The 20,444-nt window shown below is 44.6% G+C and overlaps 1 protein-coding gene across 2 annotated transcripts in view; it reads right to left on the bottom strand.

Moving 5' to 3' along the window:
- Nucleotides 1-20,215, bottom strand: part of LOC110501546 (signal transducer and activator of transcription 4) — a 35,206-nt gene extending 14,991 nt beyond the window's left edge. The window contains exons 1-9 of one of the 2 annotated variants that reach the window (XM_036958922.2): nt 20,027-20,215; nt 19,404-19,532; nt 17,427-17,562; nt 14,951-15,049; nt 14,555-14,726; nt 6,364-6,449; nt 5,070-5,221; nt 4,772-4,930; nt 4,423-4,515 (exon numbers count right to left, since the gene is read on the bottom strand). In XM_036958922.2, the coding sequence (XP_036814817.1) occupies nt 4,423-4,515; nt 4,772-4,930; nt 5,070-5,221; nt 6,364-6,449; nt 14,555-14,726; nt 14,951-15,049; nt 17,427-17,562; nt 19,404-19,532; nt 20,027-20,085 (1,085 nt within the window). In that variant the 5' untranslated portion in view covers nt 20,086-20,215. The remainder of the gene's footprint in view (nt 1-4,422; nt 4,516-4,771; nt 4,931-5,069; nt 5,222-6,363; nt 6,450-14,554; nt 14,727-14,950; nt 15,050-17,426; nt 17,563-19,403; nt 19,533-20,026) is intronic. The other variant, XM_036958923.2, reaches the window with a different exon arrangement.
- Between the last annotated feature and the right edge of the window lie 229 nt (nt 20,216-20,444).

Genomic DNA, 20,444 nt, shown 5'->3' with positions numbered 1-20,444 from the left:
TTTTATTATGTATTATTTTTTACATTATTAGCTCAGGAAATGTTTTGTGTCATTACATACAGCCGGAAGAACTATTGGATATTAGAGCAGCGGTAACTCACCAGAACTACCAGCATTACAACCAGGAATACAACTTACCTGGAGCAGATCCTTTGTTCGCTCTCCCCAGAGCAATTGAACTTATTCAGGAGGCCGACCCAAAACATCACCGGTGGAGGAGAGGCACTCGAGGTGGCCTGCTGGTTCGACTTAGGAGGCGCACACCACCCACCGCTTCTGAGTATATTACTCGCTAACGTTGAGTCTTTGGATAACAAAGCTGATGAGCTTAGAGCAAGGATTTCTTTCCAGAGAGACATCGGGCCTGTAACATACTTTGTTTCACAGAAACATGGCTCTTTCGGGATACTCTGTCGGAGTCGGTAAAGCCAGCAGGATTTTCAGTACATCGCACAGACAAGAATAAATATCTCTCCGGGAAATGATTAACGACTCATGGTGTAATTCTAGGAGCATACAATAACTCAAGTAATTTTGTTCACCTGACCTAGAATACCTCATAATTAAATGCCAACCATATTATCTACCAAGAGAATCCTCCTCCGTCATCATCACGCCGTTTACATCTCACCTCAATCCGAAACCTCGACGGCACGCTAAGAACTTTACTGCAAACTGACTATATGCAAACTGGAAACCACATATCCTGAGGCTGCATTTATTTTATCTGGGGATTTTAACAAAGCAAATCTGAGGACTAGGCTGCAGAAGTTCTATCAAAATATTGACTGTCCTACTCGCGCTACTAAGACTCTCGACCATTGCTATTCAAACTTTCCGGAATGCTTACAAGGCCCTCCCCCGCCTTCCTTTCGGCAAATCTGACCACGACTCCATCTTGCTCCTCCCGTTATAGGCAGAAACTCAAACAGGAAGTGCCCGTGCTTCATACTATTCAACACTGGTCTGGCCAATCAAAATCCACGCTTCAGGATTGTTTTGATCATGAGGACTGGGATATGTTCCGGGTAGCTTGCGAAAATAATCTAGACGCATACACGGATATGGTGACTGAGTTCATAAGGAAGTGTATAGGAGATGAAGTACCCACTGTGACTATTAAAACCTACTCTAACCAGAAACCGTCGATAGATGGAAGCATTCGCGCGAAACTGAAAGCGCGCACCACTGCATTTAACCATTTACCAGCCACGTCACCGAGACCGACGTCTTGCTTCGGACAGGCTAAACACATTCTTTGCACGCTTTGAGGATAACACAGTGCCACCGACGCGGCCCGCTACCAAGGACTTTGGGCTCTCCTTCTCCCTGGCAGACGTGAGTAAAACATTTAAACGTGTTAACCCTCACAAGGCTGCCGGCCCAGACGGCATCCCTAGCCGCGTCCTCAGAGCATGCACAGACCAGCTGGCTGGTGTGTTTACGGGCATATTCAATCTCTCCCTATCCCAGTGCACTGTCCCCACATGCTTCAAGATGGTCACCATTGTTTCTGTACCCAAGAAGGCAAAGGTAACTGAACTTAATGACTATCGCCCTGTAGCGCTCACCTCTGTCATCATGAAGTGCTTTGAGAGACTAGTCAAGGATCATATCACCTCTACCTTACCTGCCATCCTAGACCCACTTCAATTTGCTTACCGCCCCAATAAATCCACAGACGATGCAATCACCATCACTCTGCACACTGCCCTATCCCATCTGGACAAGAGGAATACCTGTAACGTCTGCTTCCAACTCACACTCTCAAACACGTAGATCCCCTGAACGCAGCTCACTTTCCAGCTTACACTCTCAAACACGTAGATCCCCTGAACGCAGCTCACTTTCCAGCTTACACTCTCAAACACATAGATCCCCTGAACGCAGCTCGCTCTCCAGATCCCAATCACCTGAATTCTGATCACACACCTGTATGTCATTATCACACACTATTTAGTTGAGATATTTGCACCCCATCATTGTGAGGTATTGTTTGTTTTGTGACACACTTCTATTCGGAGCTCTGGTTTTCCGTAATTTACTCCTCCTGTGTATGATTGTTTTTGACTGCCTCACTAACGACACCTTTTGCCTATTCCCTGCCTGTACTTTAGCCTATCAGATTTCCTGTTACCTACCTATTTCCGGATCTCCTGGACGACATGACCTTTTCCCTGCCTGTACTGTTGCCTTTTTGGACCCCCTGTGTATGACCTTCTGCCTGCCTCTGAAACCCAGCAACCTGCCTCCTCCTGTGGTCCTTTACAATAAACACCTGCTGCGCCCTGCGCTTGAAACCAGCTCTCTGTCTCCCATCTTTACAATACCTATGTAAGAATGCTGTTTATGGACTATTACTCAGCATTCAACACCATAGTACCCTCCAATATTATCATTAAGCTCGAGGCCCTGGGTCTGAACCCCGCCCTGTGCAACTGGGTCCTGGACTTCCTGACGGGCCGCCCCCAGGTGGTAGGAAGCATCACCTCCACTCTGCTTATCCTCAACACTGGGGCCCCACAAGGGTTAGTAAACAGCCCCCTCCTGTACTCCCTGTTCAACCATGACTGCGTGGTCAAGCACGCCTCAAACTCAATCATCAAGTTTGCAGACGACACAACAGTAGTAGGCTTGATTACCAACGATGACAAGACAGCCTACAGGGAGGAGGTGAGGGCTCTGGGAGTGTGGTGCCTTCAAAACAAACTCTCCCACAATGTAAACAAAACAAAGGGGGATGTTCGTAGACTTCAGGAAGCAGCATATGGTGCACCCCCCTATCAACATCGACGGGACATCAGTGGAGAAGGTGGAAAGCTTCAAGTTCCTCGGCGTACACATCACTGACAAACTGAAATGGACCACCCACACAGACAGTGAGGTGAAGAAGGTGCAACAGAGTCTCTTCAACCTCAGGAGGCTGAAGAAATCTGGCTTGTCACCTAAAACCCTCACAAATTTTTACAGATGCACAATTGAAAACATCCTGTCGGGCTGTATCACCGCCTGGTACGGCAACTGCGCCACCCAAAACCGCAAGGCTCTCCAGAGGGTGGTGTAGTCTGCTCAACGCATTACCGGTGGCAAACTACCTGCCCTCCAGGAAACCTACAGCACCCGATGTCACAGGAAGTCCAAAAAGATAATCAAGGACATCAACCACCCAAGCCACTGCCTGTTCACCTCACTATCATCCAGAAGGCGAGGTCAGTACAGGTGCATCAAAGCTGGGACCGAGAGACTGAAAAATAGCTTCTATCTCAAGGCCATCAGACTGTTAAACACCCATCACTAGCACATTAGAGGCTGCTGGCTATAGGCATAGACTAGGAATCCCTGGCCACTTTAAGGAATGGAACACTAGTCACTTTAATAATGTTTACATATCTGGCATTACTCATCTCATATGTATATACTGTATTCTATACTATTCTGCAGTATCTGAGTCACTTAATAATGTTTACATATCTTGCATTACTCATCTCATATGTATATACTGTTTTCTATACTATTCTACGGTATCTCATTCACTTAATAATGTTTACATATTTTGCATTACTCATCTCATATGTATATACTCTGTTCTATACTATTCTACTGTATCTTAGTCCGTTCCGCTCTGACATCGCTCGTCCATATGTATATAGTCTTAAGTATATGTTGTGTAATTTGTTAGATATTACTTGTTCGATATTAATGCACTGTTGGAGCTAGAAGCACAAGCAATAACATCTGCTAATCACGTGTATGTGACCAATAAAATTTGATTTGATTTGAAACGGCCGCCATCCTGGGCTTTTCACACACAACAGTGTCTAGGGTTTACCGATAATGTTTGTGCAAGCTAACAGGCTGGCCACAAAGAGACAGATAACGGTGCAGCACAACAGTGGTGTGCAGAATGGCATCGTGGAAGGCACAACTCGTTGGTCCTTGTCACGGATAGGCTGTTGCAGCAGATGACAACACCAGGTTCACTCCTATCAGCTAAAAACAAAAAGAAGCGGCTCCAGTGGGCACGCGATCACCAACACTTGACAATTCAGGAGTGGAAAAACATTGCCTGGAACATGACAGAGAGTTCAGTTTACTTGAGTGGCTTGCGCAGTCCCCAGACCTCAACCCAATAGAACATATTTGGAATGAGTTGGAACTGGCTGTTTGCAACATGAATGTACGGCCATCCAATCTGCAGCAACTGCATGATGCCATCACGTCAGCATGGACCAACGTTTCCGAACATTGTAAAATTCCCCGAAGAATGCAGGCTGTTCTGGAGGCAAAAGTACTAGAACCCGGTACTAGATGGGTGTACCTAATAAACTCTCTGGTGAGTGTATATTTAATATGTACACACAAACAATGGATTGATAAGCACCAAGTAATGAGTTGTGTTACATCTTAATACACATACAGTACCTGACTTTGGTGGTGAACTGCACCCCGGTCTTGATGATGAGAGGTTTCTGGGGGTGGGTTGGCATACATGGCTGCTTCTCCACCACAAAGGAGCTGTGGACATTGTACAAAGGATGACACAACGATGGCTTACAAGAGAACTACAATAGCATAATAGCAGTTGTGTATGCCACCTAGATTTTGATGGCGGCAACATAACAGTCACAAGTTCATTTCCCTGTTTTCTAGACTTCCCATTATTTCCCACTCATGCTTCCCTATGCTTCCAGTTCTTTGGAAAATCACTTTGTGATATGGATATTTCATGCACTTGGTTAGAGTAGGTATCCGGCTTTGTTGAGGTCAGTACCTTTTGATGAGGTGGTAGATGAGGTATTTGACCTGCTCCTCCATCTGCGGTCTCTGCAGTGGGATGGGGTCACTCTCATACGTCACCTTTAATATAAGTTCCCCCAGTTTGTCCAGCTGACGCTTCATCTGGAACAGACTTTGGGCTGTCAGTGTAAACCTAGGAGAGAGAGAGGGTGATGGGGTGTGCATGAATTGAGGTTGACCTAAAATCCCACGTTATTCTGGAATATAGTTATAAGATTGAGTAATGTGTGTGTGTGTGTATGTGTGTGTGTAAGCAAGCTTGGTTGCATTACCAGTTCTGGAGCTGGTCCAGTCCAGTGAGCAGTGGGCCACCTATACAGTTGATCTGCTGCCTGCGTTTCCACTCCATCAGCTCTGGGTTCAGCTGGGAGACTATCAGAGCATCAATCTCTTTTATCACGTCACTCATCTTAGATAGGTTCTCCTATGGGGGAACAATAACAACATCTCACTGCTGGACCTGTGTTGCTCAGTTGGCAAGTGCATGATCCTAGCAACACCAAGGTTGTGGGTTCAATTCCCCCAATATGATTGACTTTGGAAAATGTTGTTTTTTAAAGTTAATTTCCTGCAATTATATGTGGTTTAACAAGACTCATGACATCTTTTAGGAAGGATATTTAATGATAATCCCATCAATAATGGATAGGGAAAAGTCTAGACCCGATTTCCCCAAATGCTATTGCGCTACAATATATGTTTTATTAGGATCATTTATATGAACCCTCAATGTAGTTATACTGTATATATTCTCTTTTACAGAAAGTGATTGGAGCAATTGATAGCGACAGAGTCACACATCATATGAGATTTCTTTCCAAGCAAAGTCCAATTTCTTTGACTCCTCGACTTTAGGTCGTAGCTCATTTTCTGAATGTCATAGAGAAAAACCAAAGAAATTCCCCTTTGCATCAGAGTTGCATCTTCCTCTGGTATGTACTGCTTGTTTATAGCCTGAAGCTTCACAGATGTATGCATCGTTTTTGATTGGTATAAACATTCACGAATTGTAAAAATTAAAATAAAACATTTTTATAGTTTTTTTTTTAAATCAAGGAAGTTCCCACGCTTCCCCACAAAACGTTGGCGCCTAGGTCTATTTATGTAAGTTACATTGAATAAAAGTGTCTGTTAAATGCCATATATTATAATATTATACATAAACGTGTGTTTTGTTGAATAGTCCCCGAAGCGAATTCAATAAATATCCTCAAGATTTCAATATCTAAAACTCAATCAGCTGTCTTGCAGTGCCAGATGAAAATCTAACTAGCAATATCGTGCTGGATGCAACAGTGCTCTCCACACTTTGCAGCCCAACAAAATGTTTTCTTTTTAACCATTGTATCTATATAGTAAATATTCATATAGAATTGTATAGACTAAAAGTGTGTAAGACAGCAACTGCATGACAGAAACGGTGGCCCCAATTCAAATAAATGCATATTACTCAAAGATAAGGCATCGCTGATGTTCAACTGTTTACACGCTAAACACAAAGCTTAGGCCTATAGTAACAACCATAGCTGATTGCTGGTTCATCTAATCTATGTAGTGTTCCCACACCTTCCTCTTAAAGTCCAGGTTGTTGAGCATCTCCTGCAGTCGGGTCACTTCCTGTTTCATCGCCGCTGTGTTCCTGTCCACTGGATCTAAGGGACAAAAATACATCCAGCATGACAGAGGATAAAACACAGTGGGAACCCATGTACTATTGATGTAAGTTACATTGAATAAAAGTGTGGCACTTCTTTGCACCACTTTATTGGCGCAACCTGGGATTGGTACATGGGTCGTTCCACAAAACGAGTCCCTTTTGCATCACTTTGAAATTGTAAGTAGAAATTGTACACCCTTATTGGATTTTAAAAGCATGTTATATTAAATGTGGTGCCCTTTAATAGACCACATGGACAATTCAATAAATTCAATAAAAATAAATAACATTTTATTTGAATATAGACTTGACTATAGAAGTCACTTTCTGTGACTTCTCAGAAGATTTGAACCCCTTTAATCCCAAAAGTTTTCACCATTATTGTAAAGTCTTAGTTATTTTGTTGCTTCGACAAAGTCATTTCTGGCGATTTGTATTTATTTAATGTGATTAGTGATTCATTTAAAAACACACCTGTCCCTGATTTTAAGGTCAACCCTGTTTTGTGAACTAAACTCTAGTTTTAATATGGTGAAACTATTCCTTGTAAAATGTTTTTCTCAAAAGAAAGACTGGATATCTGATATTCAAATCATAGCGTAAAAGCAGGTGAGCTGGTTCGACTCTTTTTGGCCATTTTCTTGTGTTTTGTGGTGGAAAAATGAGTGGGTCGAGCATAACACATCAACCCTCATAGATAGACAGGCTAGAAATATTTTAACAATAAAAACAATTATTGTGAAGCTTCTATGAGCTGCCTCTCCCTGTGGCACACATCAAGCTTCCGTCCCCATTATCACAGCGGGCGGCAGGGTAGCCTAGTGGTTACAGCATTGTGCTAGTAACCGAAAGGTTGCAGGTTCGAATCCCCTAGCTGCCTAGGTACAAATCTGTCATTCTACCCTGAACAAGGCCCACTGCCGTCAATGAAAATAAGAACTTGTTCTTAAATGACTTGCCTAGTCAAATAAAGAAAAAATAAAACATTTTGGCTGATTTAAGATTAAATCGTCAACCCTGTTATGGTCAATTACTATTGTAATTTTTGTATTTAACCTCTTGAAATGGGAAAACAGGTTTTTAATTAAAAGTGAGGGATTGTGGAGCCTGAAACAGGGGGTAATTTAAATAGGGCCTCCCGGGTGGTGCAGTGGTTAAGGGCGCTGTACTGCAGCGCCAGCTGTGCCATCAGAGTCCCTGGGTTCGGCTGCGACCGGGAGGTCCGTGGGGCGATGCACAATTGGCCTAGTGTCGTTAGGGAGGGATTGGTTGGTAGGGATCTCCTTGTCTCACCAGTGCCTCCTGTGGCGGGCCGGGCACAGTGCGCGCTAGCAAAGGTTGCCAGGTGCATGGTGTAGGCTGGCTTCCGGGTTGGATGCGGGTTGGATGCGGGTTGGATGCGGGTTGGATGCGCGCTGTGTTAAGAAGCAGTACGTTGGGTTGTGTATCGGAGGACGCATGACATTCAGCCTTCGTCTCTCCCGAGCCCGTACGGGAGTTGTAGTAATGAGACAAGATAGTAGCTACAATTATTGTGAAGCTTCTATGAGCTGCCTCTCCCTGTGGCACACATCATTGGTATTTGTTTAAATGTATTTTTATTTTTTTGTGAATTTTACCCCCTTTTTTTTTGGTATCCAATTGTTGTAGTACAACAATACGTGTCAACAATATGTGTCAACAATACAACAATTGGATACCAAAAAAATGTTACGGTGAGTGAATGAGGACCCAAAAGCGAACTAACTTAAACAGAGCTTCTTTAATAACCAAACGTAGGTAGGCTCAGATAGACCGGCAGATTCCGACAGGACAGGACAAGGTTACAGCAAACAGGACGATAGTCTGGTTCAGGCATGAAACACAACAAACAAGAATCCGACAAGGACAGGAACAAAAACAGAGAGAGATATAGGGACCTAATCAGAGGGAAAAAGGGAACAGGTGGGAAACGGGGTGAATGGGTAGTTAGGAGGAGACAAGGCACAGCTGGGGGAAAGAGGGGGAGAAAAGGTAACCTAACAACGACCAGCAGAGGGAGACAGGGTGAAGGGAAAGGACAGAAACACACAACATGACAATACATGACAGTACCCCCCCACTCACCGAGCGCCTCCTGGCGCACTTGAGGAGGAAACCTGGCGGCAACGGAGGAAATCCTCGATCAGCGCACGGTCCAGCACGTCCCGAGAGGGAACCCAACTCCTCTCCTCAGGACCGTACCCCTCCCAATCAACGAGGTACTGGTGACCACGGCCCCGAGGACGCATGTCCAAAATCCTGCGGACCCTGTAGATGGGTGCGCCCTCGACAAGGATGGGGGGGGGGGGGGAAGACGAGCGGGGGCGCGAAGAACGGGCTTAATACAGGAGACATGGAAGACCGGGTGGACGCGACGAAGGTATCGCGGAAGAAGAAGTCGAACTGCGACAGGATTAATGACCCGAGAAATACGGAACGGACCAATGAACCGCGGGGTCAACTTGCGAGAAGCCGTCTTAAGGGGAAGGTTCTGAGTGGAGAGCCAAACTCTCTGACCGCGACAATATCTAGGACTCTTAGTTCTACGCTTATTAGCAGCCCTCACAGTCTGCGTCCTATAACGGCAAAGTGCAGACCTGACCCTCTTCCAGGTGCGCTCGCAACGTTGGACAAAAGCCTGAGCGGAGGGGACGCTGGACTCGGCGAACTGAGATGAGAACAGCGGAGGCTGGTACCCGAGGCTACTCTGAAAAGGAGATAGCCCGGTCGCAGACGAAGGAAGCGAGTTGTGGGCGTATTCTGCCCAGGGGAGCTGTTCTGACCAAGACGCAGGGTTGCGAAAAGAAAGACTGCGTAAGATGCGACCAATAGTCTGATTGGCCCGTTCTGCTTGACCGTTAGACTGGGGGTGAAAGCCGGAAGAGAGACTGACGGAAGCCCCAATCAAACGGCAAAACTCCCTCCAAAATTGAGACGTGAATTGCGGACCTCTGTCCGAAACGACGTCTGACGGAAGGCCATGAATTCTGAAAACATTCTCGATGATGATTTGTGCCGTCTCTTTAGCAGAAGGAAGCTTAGCAAGGGGAATGAAATGAGCCGCCTTAGAGAACCTATCGACAACTGTAAGAATAACAGTCTTCCCCGCTGACGAAGGCAGTCCGGTGACAAAATCTAAGGCGATGTGAGACCACGGTCGAGAGGGAATGGGAAGCGGCCTGAGACGGCCGGCAGGAGGGGAGTTACCGGACTTAGTCTGCGCGCAGACCGAACAAGCAGCCACGAAACGACGCGTGTCATGCTCCCGGGTGGGCCACCAAAAACGCTGGCGAATGGAAGCAAGCGTACCCCGAACGCCAGGGTGGCCGGCTAACTTGGCAGAGTGAGCCCACTGAAGAACGGCCAGACGAGTAGGAACGGGAACGAAAAGAAGGTTCCTAGGACAAGCGCGCGGCGACGGAGTGTGAGTGAGCGCTTGCTTTACCTGCCTCTCAATTCCCCAGACAGTCAACCCGACAACACGCCCCTCAGGGAGAATCCCCTCGGGGTCAGTGGAGGCTACTGAAGAACTGAAGAGACGAGATAAAGCATCAGGCTTGGTGTTCTTAGAGCCCGGACGATAAGAAATCACGAACTCGAAACGAGCGAAAAACAGCGCCCAACGCGCCTGACGCGCATTAAGTCGTTTGGCAGAACGGATGTACTCAAGGTTCCTATGGTCAGTCCAAACGACAAAAGGAACGGTCGCCCCCTCCAACCACTGTCGCCATTCGCCTAGGGCTAACCGGATGGCGAGCAGTTCGCGGTTTCCCACATCATAGTTACGTTCCGACGGGGACAGGCGATGAGAAAAATACGCGCATGGGTGGACCTTGTCGTCAGAGAGGGAGCGCTGAGAAAGAATGGCTCCCACGCCCACCTCTGACGCGTCAACCTCGACAACGAACTGTCTAGAGACGTCAGGTGTAACAAGGATAGGAGCGGATGTAAAACGATTCTTGAGGAGATCAAAAGCTCCCTGGGCGGAAACGGACCACTTAAAGCACGTCTTGACAGAAGTAAGAGCTGTGAGAGGAGCTGCCACCTGACCGAAATTACGGATGAAACGACGATAGAAGTTCGCGAAGCCGAGAAAGCGCTGCAGCTCGACGCGTGACTTAGGGGCGGGCCAATCAATGACAGCTTGGACCTTAGCGGGATCCATCTTAATGCCTTCAGCGGAAATAACAGAACCGAGAAATGTGACGGAGGAGGCATGAAAAGTGCACTTCTCAGCCTTCACAAAAAGACAATTCTCTAAAAGGCGCTGGAGGACACGTCGAACGTGCTGAAGATGAATCTGGAGTGACGGTGAAAAAATCAGGATATCGTCAAGGTAAACGAAAACAAAGATGTTCAGCATGTCTCTCAGGACATCATTGACTAATGCCTGAAAGACAGCTGGAGCGTTAGCGAGGCCGAAAGGAAGAACCCGGTATTCAAAGTGCCCTAACGGAGTGTTAAACGCCGTCTTCCACTCGTCCCCCTCCCTGATGCGCACGAGATGGTAAGCGTTACGAAGGTCCAACTTAGTGAAAAACCTGGCTCCCTGCAGGATCTCGAAGGCTGAGGACATAAGAGGAAGCGGATAACGATTCTTAACTGTTATGTCATTCAGCCCTCGATAATCTATGCAGGGGCGCAGAGACCCGTCCTTCTTCTTGACAAAAAAAAACCCCGCTCCGGCGGGAGAGGAGGAGGGGACTATGGTACCGGCGTCAAGAGCTACAGACAAATAATCCTCGAGAGCCTTACGTTCGGGAGCCGACAGAGAGTATAGTCTACCCCGGGGGGGAGTGGTTCCCGGAAGGAGATCAATACTACAATCATACGACCGGTGTGGAGGAAGAGAGGTGGCCCTGGACCGACTGAACACCGTGCGCAGATCGTGATATTCCTCCGGCACCCCTGTCAAATCACCAGGCTCCTCCTGTGAAGAAGAGACAGAGGAAACAGGAGGGATAGCAGACATTAAACATTTCACATGACAAGAGACGTTCCAGGAGAGGATAGAATTACTAGACCAATTAATGGAAGGATTATGACAAACTAGCCAGGGATGGCCCAAAACAACAGGTGTAAAAGGTGAACGAAAAATCAAAAAAGAAATGGTTTCGCTATGATTACCAGAAACAGTGAGGGTTAAGGGTAGCGTCTCACGCTGAATCCTGGGGAGAGGACTACCATCCAGGGCGAACAAGGCCGTGGACTCCCTTAACTGTCTGAGAGGAATGTCATGTTCCCGAGCCCAGGTCTCGTCCATAAAACAGCCCTCGGCCCCAGAGTCTATTAAGGCACTGCAGGAAGCTGACGAACCGGTCCAGCGTAGATGGACCGACAAGGTAGTGCAGGATCTTGAAGGAGAGACAGGAGTAGTAGCGCTCACCAGTAGCCCTCCGCTTACTGATGAGCTCTGGCTTTTACTGGACATGAAGTGACAAAATGGCCAGCAGAACCGCAATAGAGACAGAGGCGGTTGGTGATTCTCCGTTCCCTCTCCTTAGTCGAGATGCGGATACCTCCCAGCTGCATAGGCTCAGCTCCCGAGCCGGCAGAGGAAGATGGTAGTGATGCGGAGAGGGGGGCAACGGAGAACGCGAGCTCCTTTCCACGAGCTCGGTGACGAAGATCAACCCGTCGCTCAATGCGAATAGCGAGTTCAATCAAGGAATCCACGCTGGAAGGAACCTCCCGGGAGAGAATCTCATCCTTTACCTCTGCGCGGAGACCCTCCAGAAGACGAGCGAGCAAAGCCGGCTCGTTCCAGCCACTGGAGGCAGCAAGAGTGCGAAACTCAATAGAGTAGTCAGTTATGGATCGATTGCCTTGACATAGGGAAGACAGGGCCCTGGAAGCCTCCTCCCCAAAAACAGATCGATCAAAAACCCGTATCATCTCCTCCTTAAAGTCCTGATACTGGTTAGTACACTCAGCCCTTGCCTCCCAGATTGCCGTGCCCCACTCACGAGCCCATCCAGTAAGGAGAGATATGACGTAGGCGACACGAGCAGTGCTCCTGGCGTAAGTGTTGGGCTGGAGAGAAAACACAATATCACACTGGGTGAGGAACGAGCGGCATTCAGTGGGCTCCCCAGAGTAACACGGCGGGTTATTGATTCTGGGCTCCGGAGATTCGAAAGCCCTGGAAGTGGCCGGTGGATCGAGGCGGAGATGGTGAACCTGTTCTGTGAGGTTGGAGACTTGGGTGGCCAGGGTCTCAACGGCATGTCGAGCAGCAGACAATTCCTGCTCGTGTCTGCCTAGCATCGCTCCCTGGATCTCGACGGCTGAGTGGAGAGGATCCGAAGTCGCTGGGTCCATTCTTGGTCGGATTCTTCTGTTACGGTGAGTGAATGAGGACCCAAAAGCGAACTAACTTAAACAGAGCTTCTTTAATAACCAAACGTAGGTAGGCTCAGATAGACCGGCAGATTCCGACAGGACAGGACAAGGTTACAGCAAACAGGACGATAGTCTGGTTCAGGCATGAAACACAACAAACAAGAATCCGACAAGGACAGGAACAAAAACAGAGAGAGATATAGGGACCTAATCAGAGGGAAAAAGGGAACAGGTGGGAAACGGGGTGAATGGGTAGTTAGGAGGAGACAAGGCACAGCTGGGGGAAAGAGGGGGAGAAAAGGTAACCTAACAACGACCAGCAGAGGGAGACAGGGTGAAGGGAAAGGACAGAAACACACAACATGACAATACATGACAAAAAAAGGGGTAAAATTCACAAAAAAATAAAAATACATTTAAATAAATACCATTCCATTCCAGCCAGGTTGGAGGAGATTAGGAGTGTTTTTTTTAAAGTAAGCTATGGTTGAACCGACGAAACTTAGCTCTGGGGTGTTTTAGATAAGGCAGTGAGTGCATTCCTAGGTTTTCTGTTAAACTGTCAGCTAAGTGGTGATCGATAATGGTGAGGGATCAAGAGTTAATTCAGTTATGTTGTGTGTCCTGTGTGTGTGCTAGTGGGTCGGAATGAACTTTTTGCTCTGTCTTGGTCGAGAGGAGGAGATTCATTCACCAATGACGTCATATTTTGTATATAAACTGTTGTTCGTGGTTAAATGGGAGAGAATAAATATTATTATCCATTATTGATAAGACGGGTCTCTGTCTATTTTATGCAAATAAGAATCTTACAAATTCTCATAAAATAGACTAAGTGAATTCAATTAATGAAAACATATTGGAAATGAAATTAATGAAATTAATGAAATTACAGTAACAATTATACCTGCTGGGTTTAAGCAAAGATACTAAAAACTAAGATATCCAGAAACTGCCTCTCCAATAAAATCCCTCGATCACGCTTGAGGTTGATGTCATGGCAATGTTGGCTAGCTAAGCTGATGCACAGAAACGTCATCGGGTCTAACGGTTGTCTCGAGCCGAACTGCGGATGTGCAGGCCGTCTAATCAAAGGCATTCCTTTGATATGAAGATGTTTTTGATGAAAATGAAAACGTGTCAGTTTGTCACCTTAACCAGGTTTCAGCTAATTAAGACATTGGCGCAAATCTAGGTTTTGCATTTATATTTTACACTTTTTTTCACTTCTATTGACTTGCTAAACCCCATACCCGATTGGGGCAGCGGTCTAAGGCACTGCATCTCAGTGCTCGAGGTGTCACTACAGACCCTGGTTCGATCCCGGGCTGTATCACAACTGGCCGTGATCGGGAGTCCCATAGGGCGGCACACAATTGGGACAGGGTTTTTTCAGATTAGGGGAGGGTTTGCCCGGAGTAGGCCGTCACTGTAAAATAAGAATTTGCTGTTAACTGTCTTGCCTAGTTAAATAAAGGTAAATAAATACCCCGGCCTAGTCTGCTTCGCAAGCGTTCCTGGAAGTATTGCGATATTGGGCCTCTGGGTTTAAAAACTATGCGGTTTAAGTCAAGTGTTGCCCATAGTTAGTCAATAATTTCACCACATCAGGCCGTCAGAGGGCAAGGTGCAGATATTGCCATTTTACTTACAGCTATCCAATATTATACTACAGCTGTAAAATCACATCAGATCTTAGGGGAGTCCATAAGGGTATGGATTGGGTGAATGGCTGACCTCGAGACTGGAGAGTTTTATAGCGGAAGTCAAAGTCGTCTTGCATGTCTTCTAGGTATTTCACTGCCTGGTCCATCATCTGCACACTACTCCTGATCACAGCAACCCTGTTGTCCATGTTCTTCTGTCTCTCGAAGGCCACCGAATTCTGCATTGACTTCTCCAATGGGCCCTATCAAGATGATGATGAGGTGAAGTAAACCACACACACATATGCAGACCCCCCCCCCCCCCACACACACACACACACACAGATACCGTCCTATTGCAATTAGTCTTTACTCTTCCTTTTACTGCCTCTGTCTTTCCAGGTGTTTCGAGGAAGAAGATATAAAAAGGATATGTGGGAAACACAAGGGACTTTCCTGGTGACGTCAAAGAGTCAAAGAGACTCACCTGTTCTTGAATGCTGGCTGTGGAGATGATACGACGCTCCTCTCTGAGGCAAGTGGAAATGACCCCGGCCATCAGCAGAGGGTTGGCTTTGCATTTAGTCTGAAAAAGATCATGGACATATGAACCCACATACACATGTATACATGTACAGGAAGGCATGGAGATGTCAAACACCTAGAGACCTTGTCAAGCCATTCAAATCTCTCTGTGAAATTGTTCATGTGTTAGGTTGACAGTTGCAGGATCTGAGTTCGAGTCCTGGTAGTCCTGGTAGTCCCCCCCCCCCCGAAATCGCCGCAATATTATACTGCTGTCTACACCTTTTGACATACGCAGTCCCCTGCCTGCATGGGATCGAATCCTGGCCCCAGCGCACTTCTTAACATTATGCCCACAATCTATCTCCCTCTTCATTTCATGGGTATCCCTGTCAATTAAAGCAGAAAATACTTACAAAATATAGTTAAAAAAACAACAACATTTCAACTGACTTGTCTGTATGAGTGTCTGTCTCCTGAATTGTGTGAGTTTCTAAGTGCTCTTTGAAAGCTTGCTCTCTCAACTGAGATTCTTCCTCGGAAATACAAAAGAGTGTGAGTAAAACAGGGAGGTTTAGGTTTGCTCTACTTTCTCCTTATAATGTATAGTGTAAAATTGGCTAATAAGGAAGTATTGAAAGGTGTTTTTCAGACACGGTACCTTCTCTCCAACCTCTCCACCGACACACCACACATAAAGTATGCCATCATGTGTGTGAAGAAACAAGATAAATCATTCCATAGGAAAGAATGCGACTGAACCAGGTACAGACTCAATATGAAAACAAAACCAAAAGTAATGTACTATGACCGTCTAAACAAGGAGACATTTAGTGTAAAAAGGCCTACAGACATGGGACATGTTTATTAGGCCAGAAAAATGAAGAAAACAGAATGAACTTGTTTGCTACGATGATCCCTAAGGAATACAACCATGGATGGCCCATAATTTGTCCTTTTAGTTTGCGTTTTGTCTGTCTCTGGGATCTGAACCCAGTTCTGTGCAAAACATGTCTCAAACACCATGTGCATCTTGACATCTTTGTCTGTTTTTGACAAAATTCCACAGATTCTGTCTAGGCCTGTGACACAAGGGAAAGTTCTGATGTGAACATGTGAAACCTGATTTGTCTTTCAGTCATTGTCTGTGACTACTGATTTGAGTGTGCAACGAAAGACAGAAAGGGGATTCAATCTTGAAAACCTACGCAATACCCTTTACCATCATCACAATGACGACGACATCACAAACAAACAGTGTCCGTTCAGCAGCCTTCATTCGGCCCACTTTATTCAGATCCTCCCTCAGACTGAGAAATCCCCTTAGAGCCAACCACTCAGCCTTTCCTAGCTTTAGATGAGACATAAGAACTGCAATATTTATTTCCAGTACTAAAAGTCCTAATGTATATGCATAGTGGGTTGACCGTTTTCTTCACTCAGTGACATATTTATTTTATACAAGGGTAGGGTTAGATCCCTCACAACAAAATGCAATTCAGGTATGAACCAGTGGACTTTAGGAGTTCAAAAGAATGGATCATAAATAATGCTTGTGTACCTTCAAGGTAGACTCAGCACAAATGATTGCATGGAAAGAGACACTTTCCATCTGTCATCTGTGCGTAATAGACAGCACAGCTAAACAATAACAAAATGCACCTCTCCAAGCGCGACACCAAACCAAACCTCTTGTGTCCTCTTGTGCTTGAGCTACTACTTCCTCTGAGAAACATCACACCATCTGTACACACAAACAAACAGTCAAATACACACACAGACAAAATGGAAGTTCTGGAAACCACAAGGTTCTGATGAGGTATGTGTCTTTCCTACATCAGTTGTGTTATACAGAAATATGGCCTCACCGGCCTCAGCCATCAGCCTCAAACAGCTATTTCCTGTTCCCGTTACAGTGTTTTAAGGTACAATTCTCAGAGATTCTAAGAAATATACTGCCAGTCAATGTCCTGAGACCTCAGAGAGCATAATATAATTTGGATTCCCCTGAATAGGGTAAGAGGTGCAATTGTCTGGAACAAAAATGACATACAACACACATACAACATCACAAGTGAAAGGAAGCTCAGTTTGAGGAATGCCACTAAACCATAAGCCAATCCCTAAAGGTGACAAAAACCCACAAATGAACAGTTCTCGTCTTTCACTTCCTTTTCCACACTGAACATACACACACACACATACATACTGTCATAACATACTACACAGTGCAACTCCCTATTTACGGGAAGTTGTTGGTTGGTTGTACTAAATCCCCTCAATGCTTAAATGCATCAATGACAAGGAGAGATTGTTTAATGTTATCAATGTTGGATCTGCAGGGTATATGGTTGCCTGGCAAACGGATTTAGCGCAGAGTTCAGTCTGGTTGTAACCAGGTTAGGTGTATGATATTGTAAGGGAGGTTATTGTGGCACCTGTAACTGCTGGTAGATGAACTTCAAGTTGTGTCTTTGTAGGAAGTTCTGTTCCTGAGAACACTGCCTGTCCAGCTGAGACAGGAGATTGCTGAGGAGAACTGTCGCCATGGACTCATGGTTTGCGGCAGTATCCCTGTGAAGAAAACACATACATGTTGTCTTAGCTTTGTATCAAATGTAACAGTTTTCAGTGCTCAATAAAAAAAAGTTATTAATAAGAGTATGTAGAACATACTGTACACATCATGTTATAATCGACAAGGGAAAAGGGGGAAATCACTCATTCTCCTTTTTCAGCATGTCATATCATCAAATGATTTATTTTGCTGTTTTGTACAAGCGCAATAGGGTGGTTCCACGAAATGAGTCCCGTTTGGGTAGTGTAACTTGGTGGGGGAAAAAATCATTTTATTTCACCTAATTTGTACATTCTGTAATAATGAGCACATCTACATGTTTTTTGTTATTTTATCCCATCAAAAAAAAAAAAAAAGACTATACTAAGTGCCTGTAAGTGCCAAATAAAGTAACAGGGTTGACCATAACAGGGTTGACCATAACAGGGTTGACGATTTCATCTTAAATCAACCATACGGGGTGGCAGCGTAGCCTAGTGGTTAGTGCGTTGGACTAGTAACCGAAAGGTTGCAAGATCGAATCCCTGAGCTGGCAAGGTACAAATCTGTTGTTCTTCCCCTGAACAACACAGTTAACCCACTAGGCCATCACTGAAAATAAGAATTTGTTCTGAACTGACTTGCCTAGTTAAACTAAAAAAAATACATCCTCTTGTGACAGAGGGAATGGAAGCTTGTTGTGTGTAACAGGGATGGGAAATGAATTACTGCAGTAAATAGGGTCACACATACTGTTTCTTGGTAGTATAAGGCAAATCTACTTTGAAACGAAAGTATACACCTCACACACTTGGCAATTGGCTTTAAAAAAAGAAGACTACTATCTCATAGAGTTAAAACGTATTTGAGTTTGCATCCCAATATTACACTTTTTTGGCACTAAAAATAATAAATGTTTATTAATTATGAAATGATGAAAAATATTGATAACATTCTACCCATGACGCCACTAGAGGATGCTTTGGTCATTTGACTGTAAGCTTTAAAAAAAGAAGAAGCTATCTACAGTATGTAATGTTAAGCTCTACACACTCAGTTTTCCACCACAAAACACCAGCAAATGCCCAAAGAGAGTAGAACCAGCTCACCTCCTTTAACACTATGATTTGAAAAAAATATTTAAAAAGGAATAGTTTTACCATATTAAAACTCTTTTAGTTTTTTACCTTCAAATGAATCCCTAATCACATGTAATAAATAATACTCTTCGGTCAAAGCAACAAAATAAATAGGACTTTACAATGATGGTGAAAACACTTAGTGGTTAACTGGGTTAACTGGGTTAAAATCTTCAGAGAAGCCACAGAGAATACAGAGACGGACATATCAACATGCGTAATACTTATTTTTCATATTAAAAATCAGATTCATTGAATTGTCCATGTGGTCTATATTAAAGGGTACTTCATTTAATATAACAGGCTTTTACAATCCAATATTGATTCACAATTTCTTCTAAAAATATCAAAGTGACTCATTTCATGGAACGACCCAATACATGAAAAGGCTACATGTCAGTCACAGCTGGATTACCATGATGTGTTAATGCAGTAAAACACTTCCAACACTCATTAAAGTGTCATGGCTGGTCTCATTAAGGTGTTATGGATGCCTTATTGCCCCTTCAAGTAAAGCGTTATCAATTATGGTATCCACATGCTGTGTTTTAGTTCCTGAACATGCTCACTGGAAACCCAACTTGATATCTATTATATATATTACTGTACAGTAACACAGGCACCAACACACATACAGACATACACACAGACATGCATACAGACAGACAGACACACTCTCTCTCTCTCTCTCTTTCTCTCTCTCACACACACACACTCACCAGTCCTGGCTCTCAATATAGTTGGAGAGCACCTGCCGTATGTCCATAGGGAAGTTGTCATCATAAAGGTAGCCCACCTGCTCCTGGTATTTGATCTGGAGCTGTTGAATTTGTTTCCATTGACTCATGCTGAGGAACAATTCCGACAGCCCAGAGCAAATTAAAACAGCCAAATCAATTACACTTCTGTGAAAATGATTGAAGGATCGGTGCTTGTAGAGTTTTTGTCCAGGTACAGTAACATAATAGTTTCGGATAAAGTAGACTATTCAAAAAGAGCATACTCTAGGGCCTAGGCCTACCTATTCTAAAAATGTGACGCATGTTGCGTTTCAAATGCGTATCATACTGCATAAAAATATGTATTATTATTTTGTATTATTAAACTGTTTATGTCTGTCGTTATTCAATAACACAATATATTCGGAGTAATGAATAATATAGATCGATCAATTACTGACGCTTGTCGACTGGTAACTGTCTGTCAAGTAAGCCTACCACACGAGATGTCTTGTAAAGCATAAACTTTGCGTACCTTAATTTCTGTTGCGGAGCTAGATCAAATCGTTCTGGTTAATGACTATCAAAAAGTTTATAAAACGTCGTCCTTTGTGAAAGCCTACCTGTGTCTTTGGACTGGTGCGCTATCACAGAAATATCCACGTTCGGGGACACAAGTCATGTGAATGCTTGTCAATTGCTCCTCTCTCTCTGTCTCTCTCTCTCTCTCGTTTCCTCTTTCAGCCTATTATATGTTTCAAACCTTATCGTTTTATGTTGTTCGTCATGTCATATAGGTTTTGTCACTTCCCTCCCTCGATACGCCCCCTGTGGCTCATTCATAATGTACTGTATAAATGTATCATTTGATGTTTAGAGTGAGGGACATCTAATTTCTCAACAACATTTGAACTGTACAAAATAAACAGACTGGTTAAAAAATATATAATTCATAACCAATAGTAGGCCTCCCTACTTACTGTTTGCAATGCATATATGTAACAGGAAATGCAAATGGTATTTAATAAGCGCATAATTTTG

The sequence above is a fragment of the Oncorhynchus mykiss genome, chromosome 22, assembly GCF_057628025.1.
Source record: "Oncorhynchus mykiss isolate SJ-2025 chromosome 22, ASM5762802v1, whole genome shotgun sequence".
In the NCBI taxonomy this organism is placed as follows: Eukaryota; Metazoa; Chordata; class Actinopteri; order Salmoniformes; family Salmonidae; genus Oncorhynchus; species Oncorhynchus mykiss.
Note: the sequence above shows the minus strand (reverse complement) of the source record. Positions and strands in the feature narration are given on the sequence as shown.